The sequence below is a fragment of the Danio rerio genome, chromosome 17 (assembly GCF_049306965.1).
Source record: "Danio rerio strain Tuebingen ecotype United States chromosome 17, GRCz12tu, whole genome shotgun sequence".
In the NCBI taxonomy this organism is placed as follows: domain Eukaryota; kingdom Metazoa; phylum Chordata; class Actinopteri; order Cypriniformes; family Danionidae; genus Danio; species Danio rerio.
Genome location: NC_133192.1, coordinates 17,450,032 through 17,469,076, shown reverse-complemented (window position 1 = coordinate 17,469,076; position 19,045 = coordinate 17,450,032). Strand labels below are relative to the sequence as shown.

At 34.2% G+C, this 19,045-nt stretch overlaps 1 protein-coding gene across 5 annotated transcripts in view; it reads right to left on the bottom strand.

The window, feature by feature from the left end:
* The window catches only part of kif13ba (kinesin family member 13Ba), a 91,316-nt gene extending 76,095 nt beyond the window's left edge, over nucleotides 1-15,221 (bottom strand). For all 5 annotated transcript variants that reach the window (XM_005169867.5, XM_005169869.5, XM_695118.8 and 2 more), the window contains exons 1-2: nucleotides 14,094-15,221; nucleotides 4,388-4,472 (exon numbers count right to left, since the gene is read on the bottom strand). In XM_005169867.5, the coding sequence (XP_005169924.1) occupies nucleotides 4,388-4,472; nucleotides 14,094-14,163 (155 nt within the window). In that variant the 5' untranslated portion in view covers nucleotides 14,164-15,221. The remainder of the gene's footprint in view (nucleotides 1-4,387; nucleotides 4,473-14,093) is intronic.
* Between the last annotated feature and the right edge of the window lie 3,824 nt (nucleotides 15,222-19,045).

Genomic DNA, 19,045 nt, shown 5'->3' with positions numbered 1-19,045 from the left:
TCTTTTTTCTATAAAGCAACCTATCATTATACAATAACTTGCCTAATTAGCCTATCCTGCATAGTGACCCTAATTAACCTAGTTAAGCCTTTAAATGTCACTTTAAGCTGTACTGAAGTGTCTTGAAAAATATCAAGTAAAATATTATTTACTGTCATCAAGGAAAAGATAAAAGAAATCTGTTATTAGAGATAAGTTATTAAAACTATTATGTTTAGAAATGTGTTTAGGAAATCTTCTCTCTGTTAAACAGAAATTGGGGAAAAAAAATAAACAGGGGTGCTAATAATTCAGGGTGGCTAATAATTCTGACTTCAACTGTATATACACACATACCTATACATATTCCACCAAATGCTATTTTCGTAATGCTTCTGAAGTTTTATCATTGGTATTGTGTTGTCCATTTAATTACATTTCTATTTTATTAGAAACATGTCAACTAAATTACTCTAATATTTACTTATAGCAATTAAATTTTACTACAGCTATATATTGGATATCCAGAGAAACTTGTAATTCGTATAAGCGGTGTATTATATTTCTCCATATTACTGTAAGTGACATTTACAGTTATAAGTCTATTGAATTGTCCTCAAGCTTCCATCTCAAACATGGATCTTCATCCAAAGCATCCCAAGTAGCTGCGTGCAAATGTAAAATCTTTAAAATGCCATTTTCTTTTCTAAGATTCATTCAGCCAGAGTGCCTGATGCCATTGGACATGCTGAGAGCTGTACGATTGCACAAAGCACTGAAAGACGAGTCTAAACTGACATATAAACACAGCATCTGTAACCATCATAAAAGACTGGTTGGTGTTGTAGCAATTCTGGCAGATCATAATTAATATGAAATGCCAGCAATAATCTGCATAAGCAAAGCTATTTTGGTCATGTGAACCTTGCCATTTGAGGCATCTGCATCGCAGGGGCCATTAACGGGGCCGGTGATTCAGCGCAGCACGACACATGAACTCAACGCTGCAATTAAACTGTCTGTTGTGTGAAGGCAGCAGGCGGCTGGACCATTCACTTCCAAGTTTAAAACCTGTTCAACCTCTGTCTTTGTTTGCACTCCACGACCAGAGAAAAGCTGCGGCAAAAAAATAATTGCACTCTCTTGTTTACCCGCCATAAACGTCAGAGGAAATGTTTATGGCCGACAGATGCTAAAGCTAGCTTGTATTTTCCCCTTTTTGCCGACACAAGAGCTCCTCGGCTATGGATGACCTAGGGTTAACCCTCCTTCTGCGTTTCCGTGACGACGGAGAGGGGAGAAAAAAGAGAGGAAGTCAGACGGAGGAGAGTTATGCCCCGACACACGGCAGGACGGAGCGAACAGCAGGCTGCGTTAAAGAGAACCGCACGTCCACATTCCTGATCTCCCTCAGCCCCCATACTACGAATAAACCGAGCATTCCCAAAAACCCAGTTCTCAGATATCTCGTGGAGGGGCCCAAATATGCAGCATCAGATTGAAACAGAAAGAGAAACCAAAAGACGGAATTAAATGAAACACCACTGTACTGCAGATATATACTAGTGGGTGTTCAGCACGGGTGTATAAACTTGGTTCTGGAGGGCCGGTGTCCTGCACAGTTTAGCTCCAACTTCCTTTAACACACCTGCCTGGAATTTTCTAGTATACCTAGAAAGAAAGAGCTTGATTAGCTGGTTCAGGACTGTTTAATTGCGCTGGGAACTAAAATATGCAGGACACCGGCCTTCCAGGACAGAGTTTGGACACCCCTGGTGTACAGTAAATATGAGCATGACAAATAATGAATAGAATGTTATAATAGGCGGTGATTTTCACGTTGTAGAAAACATGGATTGAATCGCAGAACTCATTTTAAAATTTGGATTTTACTTTTGACAGGAAAAATAACTGAATATTTTACATTTTGAATGAATGAATGAAAACAAAGTAGGTCCACGCACTTTAATCTAATTTAGATATGGGCTAGTGGAAAAATATATACACAGCGTGTACAAGTTAAGCATGTATAAGTACACCACTCACAAATATATCTTTCAAATTATTTTTTTAATAGAAAGCTATACATATTATATTTGTACATTTACATCAGTCACTCCTGAAGCCAAATCTGGAGCTAATCTTACAAAATAACTTACGATAACAGTCCAAAAACTATTGGATTAAAATTTATATGGTATAGAAAAATATTAAATACAAATTTTTTTTAAAAAAAGAGGAAAAACGAGAGAGGCAAAATTGCTTATTTTTTATTTAGTTGAAATTTTGTAGGTTGCAATTTATTTTTGCAATATTTACCTTGAATTGAATTGTATTATCTTTCTATTTCTAAATATGTTTGGTGACTAAAACATTATTTTAATAAATATATCCGTTTAATCTGTTTTGTTTAAATGCATCAAAATACATTTCCTATCTTCACTGAGAAAATGGATAAAAATATTCATTTTCAAAATGGGGTGTACTCAGTTATGCGGAGCACTGTATATTAAGTTGTTTTAAGTAATTCAATTAACTTGGTTTTGATTTACCCCTAATTAAAATGGAATAAAAAACAAAATAATAAAATCTAAAAGAAATGCCTAAAGATCCTAAACAGGGCTACTTTTTCTATGAAGTTTCATTATTTCAGTTTAATTAGACATGATTTTGTTTAATAAAATGTAATGTAAACATTAAAACGGAGTTTTAAAACAAAAATTATTTTTCCATTATTTATAAAAAAAAATAAAACAAATTTGTAGGGCTCTAATTATGCATTCATAACACTGTAAAACATGCTGGGTTCCACACAATCGATTTGTGTTGTGATGACACAAAGGAATTACGTTTACTTAGTTTTTACAAATTTAAGTGGATTAAACAAGAAAGTTAAGTTGTCGCAAAAAACCCTCAAGAGCTGCGTTGATTTAGTTCATTTTAAATAAACAGCTTGAACAAACAGCAAATGTCATTTTTAGAGTGTAGTGAACAAAACATGTTATGAACAGCTGTAGATATTATTTCTGGTTCGCCAAGTCAGAAAATAAGTGTACTGTATCCTTAATAAATAGTAGGTAGTATGAAAATATATAGTTTATTTTGTAATTCTATTCATCACATCAACACAATATTAGACCTGTCATGATATCAAATTTTTGTTGTACAATTTATTGTGATAAATTATATTATTGTCCTTTTAAAATCAATTGATACCTCTTATATAATGCAAGTATGAATGTAATAGCATCATAACAAAAGAACCCTCTTACAAAGAACAGATAATATTTTATTCTTGAGAATATTTAATATAATTATAGCAACTTCAACAATTAGGCATTAGAATCAGAATGTGAAAATGTTTATATCCTAAACAATTAAATAAAATATGCCAACAGGAAGTGCAAGGTATACCAAGAACTAGGAAAAAAGTAACTGTGTTTAAAAGTCTAAATTGACATTGTTAAACATGAGGCACAGGACACTGAACAGGCCACATCCTCGACCAGATGGATTTTCAGTTGTTATGCACCCAAATATACTATAATAATTTGTAGTAAATAATTCCATAGTACAGTGGTTCTCAAACTTTTTTCATCAGGTACAACCTTAGAAAAAAATTGTTTCTCCAAGTACCACCAAAATAAGAAGTATTGAAATACAGTAGCGTAGTAGGCCCAGTAAAGCAGCTACAACTCTGCACAGTTAAAAAACCTGGCAGATTAATTCAGAAATATAGCCTATATAATATATGGCATATTATATACATCATTTTTAATACATTTTGAATTATATGTAGCATGTACATGACATATTTCATTCCTCCGTGTACCACTAAAAGGAAGCCCGCATAACACTAGTGGTACACGTACCACAGTTTGAGAACCACTGCCATAGTACATACCATAGTTTTTAAACCACACTGACACCTTAAATAGAGATTGGATGAGATGACAGAGGCTGTGCAATCAGCTAAAGCGTTGCTAAGTATGGGCGATATATATTGCATCACCAAAATGATTAAGGTCATGTCCATGTGTTGTGCGACAAATTGATATATTGATTATTGTGACAGGCCTACACAAAACTCATTTGATTTTGTAACTTCTCTGGAAAGCTTCAGTTATTAAATCAAAAATTGAGCAATGGGAACATTTTATTACAATTTTAAACCTGATAATTTGATAATCATAAAATATTTATCATCATTGCTAAAAACAGCAAAGCCATTACTGCTTAATATCTTTGTGGAAACGATGATCTATTTTTCAGGATCTTGATAAATAGAAAGATCAAAACAACAACATTTATCTGAAATTGATTTTTTGGAAACAATGTAAACGTCACTGAAAAATCTTACTGACCCCAAACTTTTGGACTGTGTGTCAGACTTTCAAATTCAGCTTACCTGGAATCTTTTCCCAGATTTGTTGAGTACAGAAATGTTTGATTCCCCTCCATTTCCACAACGCATTTTGTGTTCAGGTCCTTTTCTGTGAAAAAAAGCACATTAAGGCTGTTTAAGAAGACAATCGTTCACTAACAATTTAAAATCTTCAAAAACAGATCATATTAAGCATAAACTCAATCGTAAATGTGTTTGTCTTGTTAGATGAAAGTGACACTATTAAGATATTGTTGTTTTAAACACACAAAACAAGGATCTGAAATCAATAGCAAGTGTTTATTTCACAGCAGTACAAGATGCTTGAGGAGTGTATTCAAACCAGCATTCTGAGTATACACATGCTGACATTCAATTATAGATTCAGTTTTAAATAACATGTATTATATTGATATTGTGTGCTCTTTAAAATACCGTAACCAATTAGGACTGGGCGATAATTTGATAACGATAATTATCACAATATATATTTTGTTGATAAAACGATAATGACAGTTCGCAAAGTGTACGATAATATTTATGTACTATGCGTAACACTGCGCACTGTGCGGAGGAATTTTGCAGCCTGCACTTCCGAATGCCACACGTAGTATAAGTTTACAGCCATACGGTGTTAGTTGCACTTGGAGGAGTAAAAACAATAAAAAATTAGGTCACAGACATTGTTGGCAAGAAACGTTACAGAACTTCAGTAGTCTGGAGCTACATGGTTTCTGCAATCCAACACAAAAAGTGCGATTTTTAAAATAAGAATCTGCATGGGCCCCTTAATGCCAGTCTGTCAGATGAAATTGGTTAAAACACCTGCAGATATAACCAAGATCTGCGGATAACAGGGTTTTATGAGTCCTGCAATATGCAATGTAAAGAGGATGACTCCTAAGGTAAGCTGTACACACTTGATTATGTAATGCGTGGATGCATTTTACAGCGCAAAGCATATTTTACCCTTTGCTTAATCAGTCATCAATAAGGTCTGTTGATTAAAGGGTTTTTGACAATCGATAGTTCATCACACTGTAAAAAATGGCTGCGATTTCAACGGTAAAAAACTGTAAAAATGCTACAGTACAAATCCGTAACCTGGTTAACGGTATGTTACCTTAATATATATGGCGAATAACCGTAAATTGACTTTCCCAGAATTCCCTGCATGGCACATAACTTTTTATGCATTTTGTTGACATTAATATGGATCTTTTTAGTTGTTTCCCAATCAGTTATGTACATTAGAGATTTATGTTACATCTAATGTAGACAAACAATGTTTATTTAATTACTTTAATTTTATGCGTGCTACGATAGTGGTGTTTAGTAGCTGTGTGAATGACACGGAGCACCTACTATATGCTGATATTCCTTTCTGCTTGTGGGAAAAGTTGATTGTGATGAGCATTGGCTCATTATTGAACTTCCTCATCACCACCTCCATGTGGATGTGCTAACGTGTCTAACTGTGTAACAAAAGATGTGTAGATGTTGGTCATTCAAAATAAAGACATATTATCTCTATAAATTAATAAAATGAGAAATTACTTTAACGGTTTGTACTGTGTTTTTAATGGTAATGGCAACCACAGCTGCCGTTTTTTTACCGTAAATTTTACGGATTTATTTTTTACAGTGCAAGTAATTGTTAGCATCCCTAAATAAAATATATTAAAGGATTTCACCCTAGATTCATCATGCTCACCATTAAAAGAACAGTTCATCCAAATCTGAAAATTCTTCACCATTAAGTCACCTTTTATTGTTGCAAACCTGTTTTACTTTGTTTTGATGTTGAACAATAATACAATAACTTGTAGGGTAATGTCTTTGGTTGTTAAAAACTTAGATTAAAAAATTAGTTAAAAAATAAGATTGTTTTTTTTCCTTTTTTTGTTTGTTTATTATTTTTTAATTTATATTGTCAGAAAACTAAAACATTTTACAAAATTTGTTAAAATCACACATTCACTGCAAAAAAAGGATTGGCATGCTGAAAATTCTATAAAATTGAGATATAAAGACTTGACATTTATCGTGATAATTATCGTTATCGACTGATATGAAAAAAATATTGAGATTTTTTTTGCCATATCGCCCAGCAATATAACATTTATTTTAGGTCAGATTAATTTCTTAGCTAATGCCTAATAGCAAACTAAAATGAAAAGTTTTAAACATTTTTTATTAAATGGAGTTAATATCTAATAAAATTATGTTTTATTTAAAAACAAAAACATAACTATAGGCAATTTTTTTAACAGCTGATTTTATTGCATTACCTATTGCTTACTAATAGGATTGTATTATAAAGTGTTACTTATTGTTCTTTATAATCCTTTTGTAATTTAATTTGGTTTAAATATTTTTTTACTCTAAACAGTTATTTGCAATAAATCAATACACTAAGCAATTTTGGGTTATTATACCTGCTAAAGTAATCGTTTTGTGCAATTTGACACTGGAAGAAGCCTATTGTGACACAAAAGAGTTTTATTGACATCTATAGTCGCAGAGTTATGGAAAGAACTCAAAAAAAAGTTTTACAAACACATGTCCTCAGACAGAATATTAAATGCCATTTTAGGACAATCAAATTGATCTCCCCTGACAGACTGTTAACTATATTACCAAAATCTGTGAAACCAAATAACTGTACACATGCTAGATGCCATATGGGAATCTTATTAATGAATGTTTTTAACAGCAAGTTCTAAAATCCGGATTTGTCCAAAATATAATTCACTTCAATGTAATGCAATGACCTCATCAGCAATGACCCACTTTCTTCTCCATATACATACAAAATTATATTCTCTGCACAACAAAAACTATTTATTTATTTATATATATACATATATATATATATATATATATATATATATATATATATATATATATAAACAAAGGTAAGGAGGGCTAATATGTTCGCATGAGAGCAGAGAAAAAAAAGTGAGTTATAATAAGTAACTATTATAAATAATGATGTAAAACCATTTGTTTTATTTTCTGATAATCTTTTTGGTATTACAGGCTAGGGCTGCATGATATTGCAGAAAAATTATGTCATTGAAATATTATCTTTTGATTTTGTATGAAAGTATATCTGCATACAATATAATAAACACATTGCAAGCATACAACAGAGTAAAGAAACAAACTAAATAAACATTGCTTTATGGTTTTCTGGGGAGTTTAACAATAATCAGGAACAGAAATGTAGTAATCAAATGCAAAACAGCACTGTATACTTATATAATATCAATCTTTTAGCTTTAAATATTTCATTTATTGTACCTAAAAATCGCTTAAATTATAGTTTAAAATGCTCAAACAGTCTTAGACCTTGTAAACAAATGCAAATGAAAAAGCTTAATATCGGAAAAGGCTCCACTATGTCCTGATCTGTAATATCTGCCCATTTATAATCTTAAATCGACATTGCACATCCTGTGATGTGACTATTGAGGATTTGCACGTTGCAAAATAGATGCTGAAATGATTTATCGTGCAATTTATTAATACAGACAATGTTTAGTAGTGTGCTTACAATTCATTCATTCATTCATTCATTCATTTTCTTGTCGGCTTAGTCCCTTTATTAATCCGGGGTCGCCACAGCGGAATGAACCACCAACTTATCCAGCAAGTTTTTATGCAGCAGATGCCCTTCCAGCTGCAACCCATCCCTGGGAAACATCCACACACACATTCACATAAACACTCATACACTATGGACAATTTATCCTACCCAATTCACCTGTACCGCATGTCTTTGGACAGTTGGGGAAACCGGAGCACCCGGAGGAAACCTACTCGAAGGCAGGGAGAACATGCAAACTCCACACAGAAACGCCAACTGAGCCGAGGTTCGAACCAGCGACCCTTTTGCTGTGAGGCGAAAGCACTACCTACTGCGCCACTGCCTCGCCTGTTACAATTCAATGATATACTAAAAATGGAAATGTTCTGTTTTTATCTTAGACACTATGCATATAGCAACACAGAGTGTGTTTACATAGACAGCAATACTCTAGTTTTAATATGATTAAGACAATACTCTGATTAAGAATCTACCATATAAACAGAGATTTTTGATTACACTCAAAAAAAAAAGTTATTTATTTAACCCAATGGTTGAGTTAAACATATTTAGTGCTTTGTTGTTATTTTAACCTTTATTTAGTTATTTATATATTAACTCAACCAGTTGAATTTCAGCAGTCAACTGATTTAACTGACACAGAACAGCTGTATTAATAGGCGTGCGTAATTCTTTGCGTTATAAAGTTTATTTAAGCTCTAATACAAAATTATTGTTGTTAATTTTTCATTAAATTACCTCTCTGTGTCGTGTTTTTTATACCCGTTTCACCAGCACTCTTGATTATTGATGATATAAGTGGGCGCTTCATAGCTGATCTATATTAAATACATAAAACGCTTTCTCTACCTCCCATGTTTATCTCTACTATTTTTTCTTTGGAGGAATTAAATGATACACGTATTTGAGATTTCCGGCCGTCATTCTCGTCTTAAGGGCCTAGCGGAGACATTTATTTATTCATAGAGCCATAATTGTAAAATTAAAAGTAGGAGTTAAAATGACCCATAGTTGGGAAGGTGCGATAATAACCTTATAATTGGGTTATAGCTTGGTGTATTTTTAACCCACCCAACTATATTAACAGAGTACTTTAATCCGACTGAAGTCATAATTGTAGTAGGGATTTCACGATACTGGAATTCAATACCAATCGGTACTAAAATGTTTAAAGCGTTCATTTCCAGCAAACATTTGAGCGCTGTTGAGCACTGTTGTGCTTGTGTTCACGTGCTCAACAGAAATGACTGTGATTGGCCGTGAATTGTAAAATCAATCCAATATATCGAAAAGTATACATTTTCTTTCTAAATAAAGCTATTAATTTGACATTATACTCAATAATCGCAATATATATCATAGAAAAATTAAATATCACAATGTCAGTTTTTTCCAATATCATGCAACCTTAATTGGAACTCATATTGCAGAAAACGAAATATTGTAATGTGGTATAACATATAATACAGGCACATGAAAGGAACACTCTAAAACCAACTCATAAAACCCTTAATCATCTTGTTTAGATTAAGGTAAATAAACTGATTACTGATGTTCATGTAAATGTAGGCAGTCAAAGCTATCTCTGCTCACAATATCCCCATATTTTATTTTTTTATACGTGTCATTTTGCATATGACTTCAGGGGTATTTTTAGTGAATGAAGATGATATATAGTGAATGAACACAAGATGCAGAAGTGTCAAGTTCAAGTGACACTTCCATGAAACTCTCTTACACTGGACATGTGCCACCAGGCCATCTTTAAAGGTTCAGTGAAATTAAAATAATGTTTTTTCGATGTTAGTATCAGTATGTTAGTCTTCAAGGATATAAAAACTAGAGTGGTACAAAAGAGATCAAACTGATATAAACATGTAAAGCTTACAGTTTGTCTCTTCCGCCTAAATGGATCAACTTTTGTCACTTCACACTTCAGTTTCTCATCAAGTATTGACCAATCAAATGCTCTCTAGCATCAGACATGCCTCGCCTGCTTCAAGACGCTCCTCATTTGCTTTTCATTTGATGCACTTGAGCGTAATCCCTCATTGACAGAGCTGTGATAAAACAAAATGCTATTGGTAGCTTTTTTAAAGGGGAGGAGCTACTCTGTCGCGCCCTCTCTTTGTTTTTTAGTTGAAATTATATCAAACATTACATTCAAAAAAAAAAAAAAAAAAGCATATTTCAAAGCACTTCACGGGACATTTAAAGTTAATCCCTGGGATTGGCACAGATTTCAGTCTGGGAGCACTGGCAGCAACAGCGAGAACAACCTGCACCAGCATTCCCCCAAAGCAGCTTCCTGTCCAATAAATGCATACCAAATAAACTTCTGTGGTTCAGTCAGCTGAAAGTCTGAGATGCACCGACAGATGAAAACTAAAAGGCTTGGCCTACTGCTAACACTCCCAACCCAACAACAGGCCAAAGCTTGCCTGAAACCACCACAACTTTTCTGCGGACAACAACAAGGAAGCGGAGAGAAAGCATCTGCAGCTGACTCAGAATTCCTTGGAAAGGATGCAGTCCGAAGCCACGCTAGCTGCAACAACTTCCCGCTAGCGCAGGAAACAACTGGTTTCCTCTCAGCATTGGTGGCCAAGGTCCAATCTAACTAGCTATTCCAAAAATCTGAATTTCCTGCATTATGTCACTCGAGTGAGAGAGAAAAGCATGTGTAATGTTAGGAACATTGATGAGCTTGGAAAGACTGACACAATCCTGAACCTAATAGATCATCCAAGATCAAGTGACAATGGGGTATTTCTGCACACAAACTTTTCATTTTCAATCATCCAGCCCAAGCTTTAGGGTGAACTGTCGCACTATTACAAAATTGGCACATTTAAGATTTGATTTCTTTAAAAATCTGTGATCTTAACTGCCTGATTAATATATACGATATAAAGTGGGTTTCAAACTGGACAAGAAGCACTGCAGTAAATTCCATTTTTTTCACACCAAGTTTTTAAAATATGGGAATTTATTTTACTGTAGTATTTTCATTTTCAGCTACTGATGGTGCTTACATTTACACTGTCTTTTAGGGCTGTGCGATTAATCGAAATCGAATCGCAATTGCCATTTGAAATGTTGTGATTAGCTAAAAACTGCAAGAGGCTGTAATATGAAATATGTATTATTTAATTTAGAGTAGCCCAGAGCTGCGACAAAAAACAACAACAAAAAAAACAAAAAAACAAAGAGCCAACCACAAATGAGTTGGATGATGGCATTTGCCGCTTTCAAAGAAAAACTGCATGCCGGTAATATGGGAATATTTTGGTTTTAAAGTCACAGGCACCGGATAAAACCAAGTAATTTGTAAGAATTGTTGCCACAGCATGAGAAAATACAACAACCAGTACTGAAAAAAGCACCACAGGTGGCTATATACACAGGAGTGTTTTGCTAAAAAGTCAACTGAAAATATTGCCAGTGATAACAGAGTTTCAGAGTTGTTTTAGTCATGTTAGTTTACTGAATGTTCTCTAATTTTATAATTATTGTCTTTTTGTGTTTGTAATAAGCAACACCATCTCGCTAATTAGAGTTCAACTTATTTACAGAAGGGTACGGTCATTTTTCTTGGGTTTATTGTTTGCTCTAGAGAAAAATAAGCATTTAATTTCAGAACATTTAAAGACAGATAAATGTTGTAGTAAGTTAATATCTTTTCTGTTCCTTTTATAACCAACACTCACTGCAATTAGCATTAAGAAGCTATGATACAGATTATTGAGCTGAAGCTTTACCATCAAAATCAAAATTGCAAATCAAATTGAAATACAATATCGGTCAAAAAAAAAAAAAAAAAAAAGAGCAATTACAGTAGATATTTTCCCCAAATCACACAGCCAGGCTTTCATCTCGTTTTACACCTGACAAACTACATAAATGCTTAAGTCTGTTTAACTGTTGAATTTTAATTGCATTACAACATAGATGCTGAAAAAGGAACCTTAAAACATTGGCCGTGAACATACCCCGTTGATCACCTAGACACCTACAGATATTAAAAGGCAGCACACCCAGCCTGATCTTACGAAAAAACGTAGGTATTTTACGTTTTGCCAGTTTAGTGGCTAATTTGTAAGAATTCGTACGAGTTCAGTCGTGCGAAATTGTATGATTTGAAACAGGAGGCGTGGCACCTATCCCCACACCTAAACCCAACCATCATTGGGGGATGAGCAAATTGTACTAAATTGTACGAATTAGATTGTACGAATTCATACGAGTTACTAGCCACTAAATCAAAAAGTTACGAACTGCCGTGAGATTGTGTTGGCACACCGCTGCCCTGAGGCTCATTTCTATAACTGTTTCTGTGAGTTATTGGAAGTAAAATTATAAACAATGCATGTTTCGGTTAGTTATATGAAACTTTGACTGCATTCTTCTTGCCAGGCAAGAAAACAATCAGGCAGTTTGTGTACTCAACTGACGTGGGGCACCAGTAAATCATTAACTTGTTCAAACTAGCCATTTTATCCACCCAAAGTGATCCTCACATAATCTGAAGATTGAATATGGACATTTTCTTATAAGGACTCAACTCATTTGGCCATGGGAACATGCTCGCTTATGCAACTTTGGCAAATAGTCCATTCAAACTCCCTTCCTGCCTTTGTCCAAAACAGAGAGAGAGCGAATGAGAGAAAGAGAGAGAGTGCAAGTAAAACAGAAAGTTAAGTGTCATTTGCAGTCTCTCTAAAACAGGACAAAAGTAACAGCTAAAAACTTTAGATTTGGAAAAACAATTTTAACTGTTCGATAACTTCCCGAACACTACAAATGGAGACATGCAAGCGTTTAGAATAATATTTGTGACTTGGAAAGCTCACACAGGCTGTCAGCACACAATCCGTGCTGGAGTCTTGTGACTGAATGTTACGCTCCAGTGGGACACGTGACCACATCACTACAATGTAGCAAATATTTCATGCTCTGGTGGATTTACCAAGACACATGTTCTCCCACGGCAAGACCTGCTTTAATGCCATGCGTTCATGTAAGAGACAATCAAGCAATCATGCAAATAATCTTGGAGAAGGAGAAAAAGTGAAAGGAAATGAAAAGTATGCATGACACTTATTGTGATCTAGAAAGATGGATGGGATGACTAAGGGATGGAGAGAGACAGAAAGATCTTTTTCATAAACACAGAGAACATGCAAAGGAAGAGAAAGACAGATAGATACAGTCAAGAAACAGACAGGTATACAAAGATATGGTCAAGAAAAAGAGAGATAGACAAACAGATAAGCAAGAAATTGGGTGGATGGATGGATGGATGGATGGATGGATGGAGGGGTGGATAGATAGATAGATAGATAGATAGATAGATAGATAGATAGATAGATAGATAGATAGATAGATAGATAGATAGATAGATAGATGAATAAATGGGTAGATAGATAGATAGATAGATAGATAGATAGATAGATAGATAGATAGATAGATAGATAGATAGATAGATAGATAGATAGATAGATAGATAGACACGAATGGATGGATGGATGAATAAATGGGTGATAGATAGATAGATAGATAGATAGATGGATGGATGGATGGATGGATGGATGGATGGATGGATGGATGGATGGATGGATGGATGGATGGAAGGATGGACACGAATGGATGGATGGATGGACACGAATGGATGGATGGATGAATAAATTGGTGATAGATGGATAGATGGATAGATAGATAGATAGATGGATGGATGGATGGATGGATGGATGAATAAATGGGTGAATGGATAGACAGACAGATGAACAAAAAAGATGATAGGTATGTAAACATACAGTCAAGAAGAAAAAAACCCAGACAGATACTCAGGAAAAAGATGTCAGACAGTGGTAAATGAACTCAATCAGATCATGTGACCTAACACAAACACATACTGAAAATCCAGCTGGCATATTTTGGTCAGATGGACTTTGCCAAACCCCTTTACTGACCACAAGATTAAAGGATGTGTCACAATTTCACAAAACCTAGACAGCCTTTAGGGCATCAAGGGAACGATCTCAAAGTCTAGGAAAGAGTCACACTCGTATTAGACAGCAAGGAGATATCAAGTGACAGAACTGAAACTCGACTCACCTCTCCGGTTCATGGGCCGAACCCGAACCGCCACCTTGACGTTGGAGTCGTTCAAATTAGCGTCACCCATAATGTATCGATATATCCACGAGGAGACGTGTTATAATACGACCAAAATGCTTGCTGACAGCCTCGAGTTCATAAAATCAAACTCATCTAGATTTGTCTGTCACCGGAGTCCCGGATAATTCGTGATATCTGAAGCGTGTCGTGTCCAAAATTGGCCAGCATTGTCCTTACCGGGTTGTTTTTCTGCGTTTTGAACGGCACAGTAGAGACATGGTCGCTTTTTAAAAATGTTTAAAAGAAAAGTTTGGTGGAATGTCTTGACAGCTGGAGCTTTAGTTGGATCAAAAACAGAGTTGAGAGAACAGCCAACTCCCTCCTGGATTCCTGACACACTCACACTGGGTCAAACTGCAAATGTCAAGACTTTTGTCCGGCAGGAAACCGAGTAACTAATAAGTTAGCAGGGCTTAAATAATTCATGGCTGACTGAGGTTGTCTAACTACCACATTACGCTTGAAGGAGCTGGCTTTGCATTAAAAAACAAACAAATAATAATATTTACAATTAGGAAATCGTTTTTTATCTAAGATCTGTGAAGTGTTTATGCAAAATCATTGGCCTGATTTGGCTTTCGCATGACTATTAGACTAATGTTAGGCTGTCACACAGTGATCTGTCAATGCAGCAATTTAACATGAACAAAATGGCAAACAAACCGGGTAATGTTAAGGACCAAAAAAGAATTAACGTTAAATGTCAACGACAGGAGAAAACCACACACACACACACAAAATAAATCCAAAAATGGCAGTTAATTCCGTGCGAATTATTGATGAAATATTAGGAGATCCAACAGTATCTGATGAATTTTGGTTGCTTTTCAGGCTGGGTCCAACTTCACGAGCTGATTAAAACAATGGTGCTGCTCTACATTGCCATCCAGTTCAGCAGATCTTCAGAGTTAGCATCCAACATCACGGAGACGAGGCTTTTAGAGAACCAACGAATCCAAGAAAATTAAGATCGGACCGATTTAAGGGCTCCAGCGTGGATGTTACGGTCGTATTAAGCAGCCGCTTTATTTCATGACTGAGCAGCGTGAAGCCGCTGATGTTAACGGTGATCTGGGTAGCCCAGCGGAAGTTGGTCTTTCAAAGTAAAAGTCCCTAAAATAAAAGTACCGAAAACATGAATAGTAAATAAATAAACAGGGACTAACAGACAACAAACATAATAATAATAATAATAATAATAATAATAATAATAATAATATTGTTGTTGTTATTCTTTTATAATTTTTAATGTTAATTATTATTATTATTGTTGTTGTTATTATTGACATTTATACTATTATTATTATAAATAATAAAAATAATAATAATAATTATTATTATTATTATTATTATTATTATTATTATTATTATTATTATTATTATGTAGTTGTTGTTATTATTTATTATTATTATTATTATTATTATTATTATTATTATTATTATTATTATTATTATTATTATTATTATTATTATTATACACTATCAGTCCAAAGCTTGCTCAGGGTTTGTTTGATCACAAATACAATAATTAACAACAGTAATATTATTCATTATATTATTAATATATTATATATTTTTAATCTACAGTAAAATCTGTTTTACTGATTTGCTGTTCAAAAAAATGTATTATTATAATTGTTCAAAACATTTGTTAGACATTAAATATTCAAAAGCTTTAAAAAAAAGGTTATAGGACACATTCAATAGATCAAGGACGACAGGAAAATAAGTTTTTAATATTCTTTAAAATAAATCTTGTACTCATGAATTAATTATTAAAAGTAAATTCTGTCATGGTTTTCAAAAAATATGAAAGAAATGTTGATATAAACATTATTAAAGTAATAACTCTATTAATAGTAAGTGTACATAGATTTTTTTAAATACATGTAGATTTTATGAGGTACCAAATATCAGAACTGAAACTATGTCATTTATTTGTGATCAGCTGATCTCCTGGGAAAGCCCCACAACCCTCTTTTAAAAAAGATGATGATTTGGAAGTTGTGGTGCTGTCAGATTCATTTTGGTAGTTCCCATTTAAAGTGATAGTTCACCTAAAAAAGAAAATTCTGTCATCATTTACTCATGTTTCAAACATTTATAAGTTTCTTTCTGCTGTTGAACACAAAAGAAGATATTTTGAAAAATGCTGGAAACCTGTAACTATTGAATTTTTTTTTTTTTAAGTTTTGGAAACACTTGGGGGTGTGTAAATTTTCATTTTTGGGAGAATTGTCTCTTTTAGTCTAATATTTTAATGGTGTACAGACTTTTTATATCATTTGCAATGATGCACATTCCAGTCCTCACGTAAACGCACTGCAACTAGCTTTTGAAATGTACAATATTCTTTCATACCACTCATTTTAGGAGGTTAAATACAGAGGGTTTTAACATAAACCCGTTATTTGTTCATGTTGTGCGACATCTGCTGGTCGCATCTAGATTATTAAATCACACTTTCCATACATGTACTTATATTACAGAAAACTTTGACCGCCCCCTGGCGGCGTGCTGTAGAACAGTTTAAAAATTCTCCTCCTATAAGGGTCTAATCTTGTTGTGACAAACATAAATATTTTTGTGAAAACAAACAAAAATATACTCTGAAAAATAAGAAAAAGCATATGGATGTAAAAAGTAAAAAAAAAGTCAGATCGTTGTCAAATAAATTGCATTTTTTGTTCACCACTTCAGCTTCACTTTTTCTAAATGCAGTTTTGAATGTGCTGCCATTTTTTCACCTTCAAAAAAAAAAAAAGATAGATTTTGTGATTTTTTTTCTCCGTGTAAAATAATTGAACTTTAGACAAAATTTGAATAATCAAATTACACTTCAAACCAGTTAATCAGTTAGACTACCACTTATCGTGTCGATGTGTTCTTATGGTTTATGTACTTTTATTAGTGTTTTTTGTTGTTGTTGTTTTATAATTGACTGCGGCTTCATAATTGTGTGATTGTGATTGGTTCTGTTTTGGCGGGAACTTGATACAGCGGCGGATGATCAAGACTGCGCAGACTCGCACTCCGAATGACAATTACAAGATGACAGCCGCCATTCTCTTTAGAAGGTAGCTTAATACATAATTACTTATGTACATAAAGCACGATTTTACAATATTATTGTATGTTGTGCTAATGAAATATGAACAACAATGTTGTTAAAATGACCAACCTGCATGACTTTTCAAGTGGTGCTCGCTGCAGAGCCATTTGAGAAGAGCTGAGCTCCAAGGAGGGGGAGCTTAAGCTTGAGCTCCACCTTTTTGCACTTCTTCTACGAGTGATGTCACCATTTTGAAACAATCTTGTGAATTTAGATATAGTTATTTTGTCACATACTGTTATACAGATGTAGCTTGCTTATGTAAGATTTTGGATGCAGCCTTTGGCTTCACTTTTCTACAGATAAATAAAGACTGTCTTCTTTTTTCTTTTTCTTTTCTTTTTTTACAGTCTATGGTTGTTTCCAAAAAATGAAAGTGGACTATAATTTTAAATATTATTAAATATATTTATACAACTTTCTTTTTCAACTTTTTTACTATCCTATCTCATTTTGTTAGCATCTTTATTTAGGTCAAACCTTAAAAAAGGTACCTTTGTTATGTAATTGTAAATAATTGCTTTTTTGTTAATGCAAAAACCCCTATGAATGTACATTGTGTATTATGGAATGAATGTGTTGTAATTGTAATTTGAACATATACTATGTTCATCATGTTCATTCAATAATTTTCCTTCGGCTTTGTCCCTTTATTCATCAGAGGTCACCACAGTGGAATGAACGGCCAACTTTACACAGCGGATGCCCTTCTAGATGCAACTCAGTACTGGAAACACCCATACACTCTCACATGCACACATATACACTACAATCAAATTAGTTCATCCAATTCACTTAAAGCGCATGTCTTGGGACTTTGGGGGAAACAAGAGCACCGATAAATAAGGGATAAATAACTGATAAATAAGGGACTAATGCGAAGAAAAATAAATGAATGAATAGTGTATTTTTTAGAACTCAACAAATATCTTTATGGACAGTATACAGAAATTAAATTGAGACTAAAGTTTGTATTTATTTATTTATTTGTTTCATATATATGGCTTTTGTGTTTTATAGAATATGAGTTGATAAAAATATTGGACATGCATAAATAGATAGCATTTTGATTGAATTTAGTGGGCCGCTCTGGCCCAAAATGCCAGGGCTGATTTTTTGCCCCAGTCCAGCCCTGCCCAGCAGAAACCTACACGAAGATGGGGAGAACATGCAAACTCCACAGAGAAATGCCTACTGGCCCAGCCGGGACTCAAACCAGTTACCTTCTAGCTGTGAGGTGACAGTGCGAACTTTATATGATGATGATCCTGTATTTAGGGAGGTGCGGTGGCTAACGCTGTCACCTCACAGCAAGAAGGTCCCTGGTTCGAGCCCCAGTTTGCATGTACTCCCGGTGTTCAGGTGGGTTTCCTCCAGGTGCTCCGGTTTCCCCAAGTGCAAGGACATGAATTAAATAAACTAAATTGTCTGTCGTGTATGTGTGAGCGAATGAAAGTGTATGGGTGTTTCCCAGTGATGGGTTGCAGTTGGAAGGGCATCCGCTGCGTAAAACATATGCTAGATAAGTTGGCGGTTCATTCCGCTGTGACAGCCCCTGATTAACAAAGGGACTAAGCTGAAAAGAAAATGAATGAATGATCCTGTATTTATTGGTTATGTAATACATACATATCCCACTAGAGGATGCCGAATTCCTAAATAAAACCCCTCGAATTTACTTTTAAGGTCAGAGCATTATAAAATAACAGTTAAGGCAGGTGTTCTACACTTACATTCTTTGCTCTCACAAAAATAGTTTGCATACTTTAGCATTACT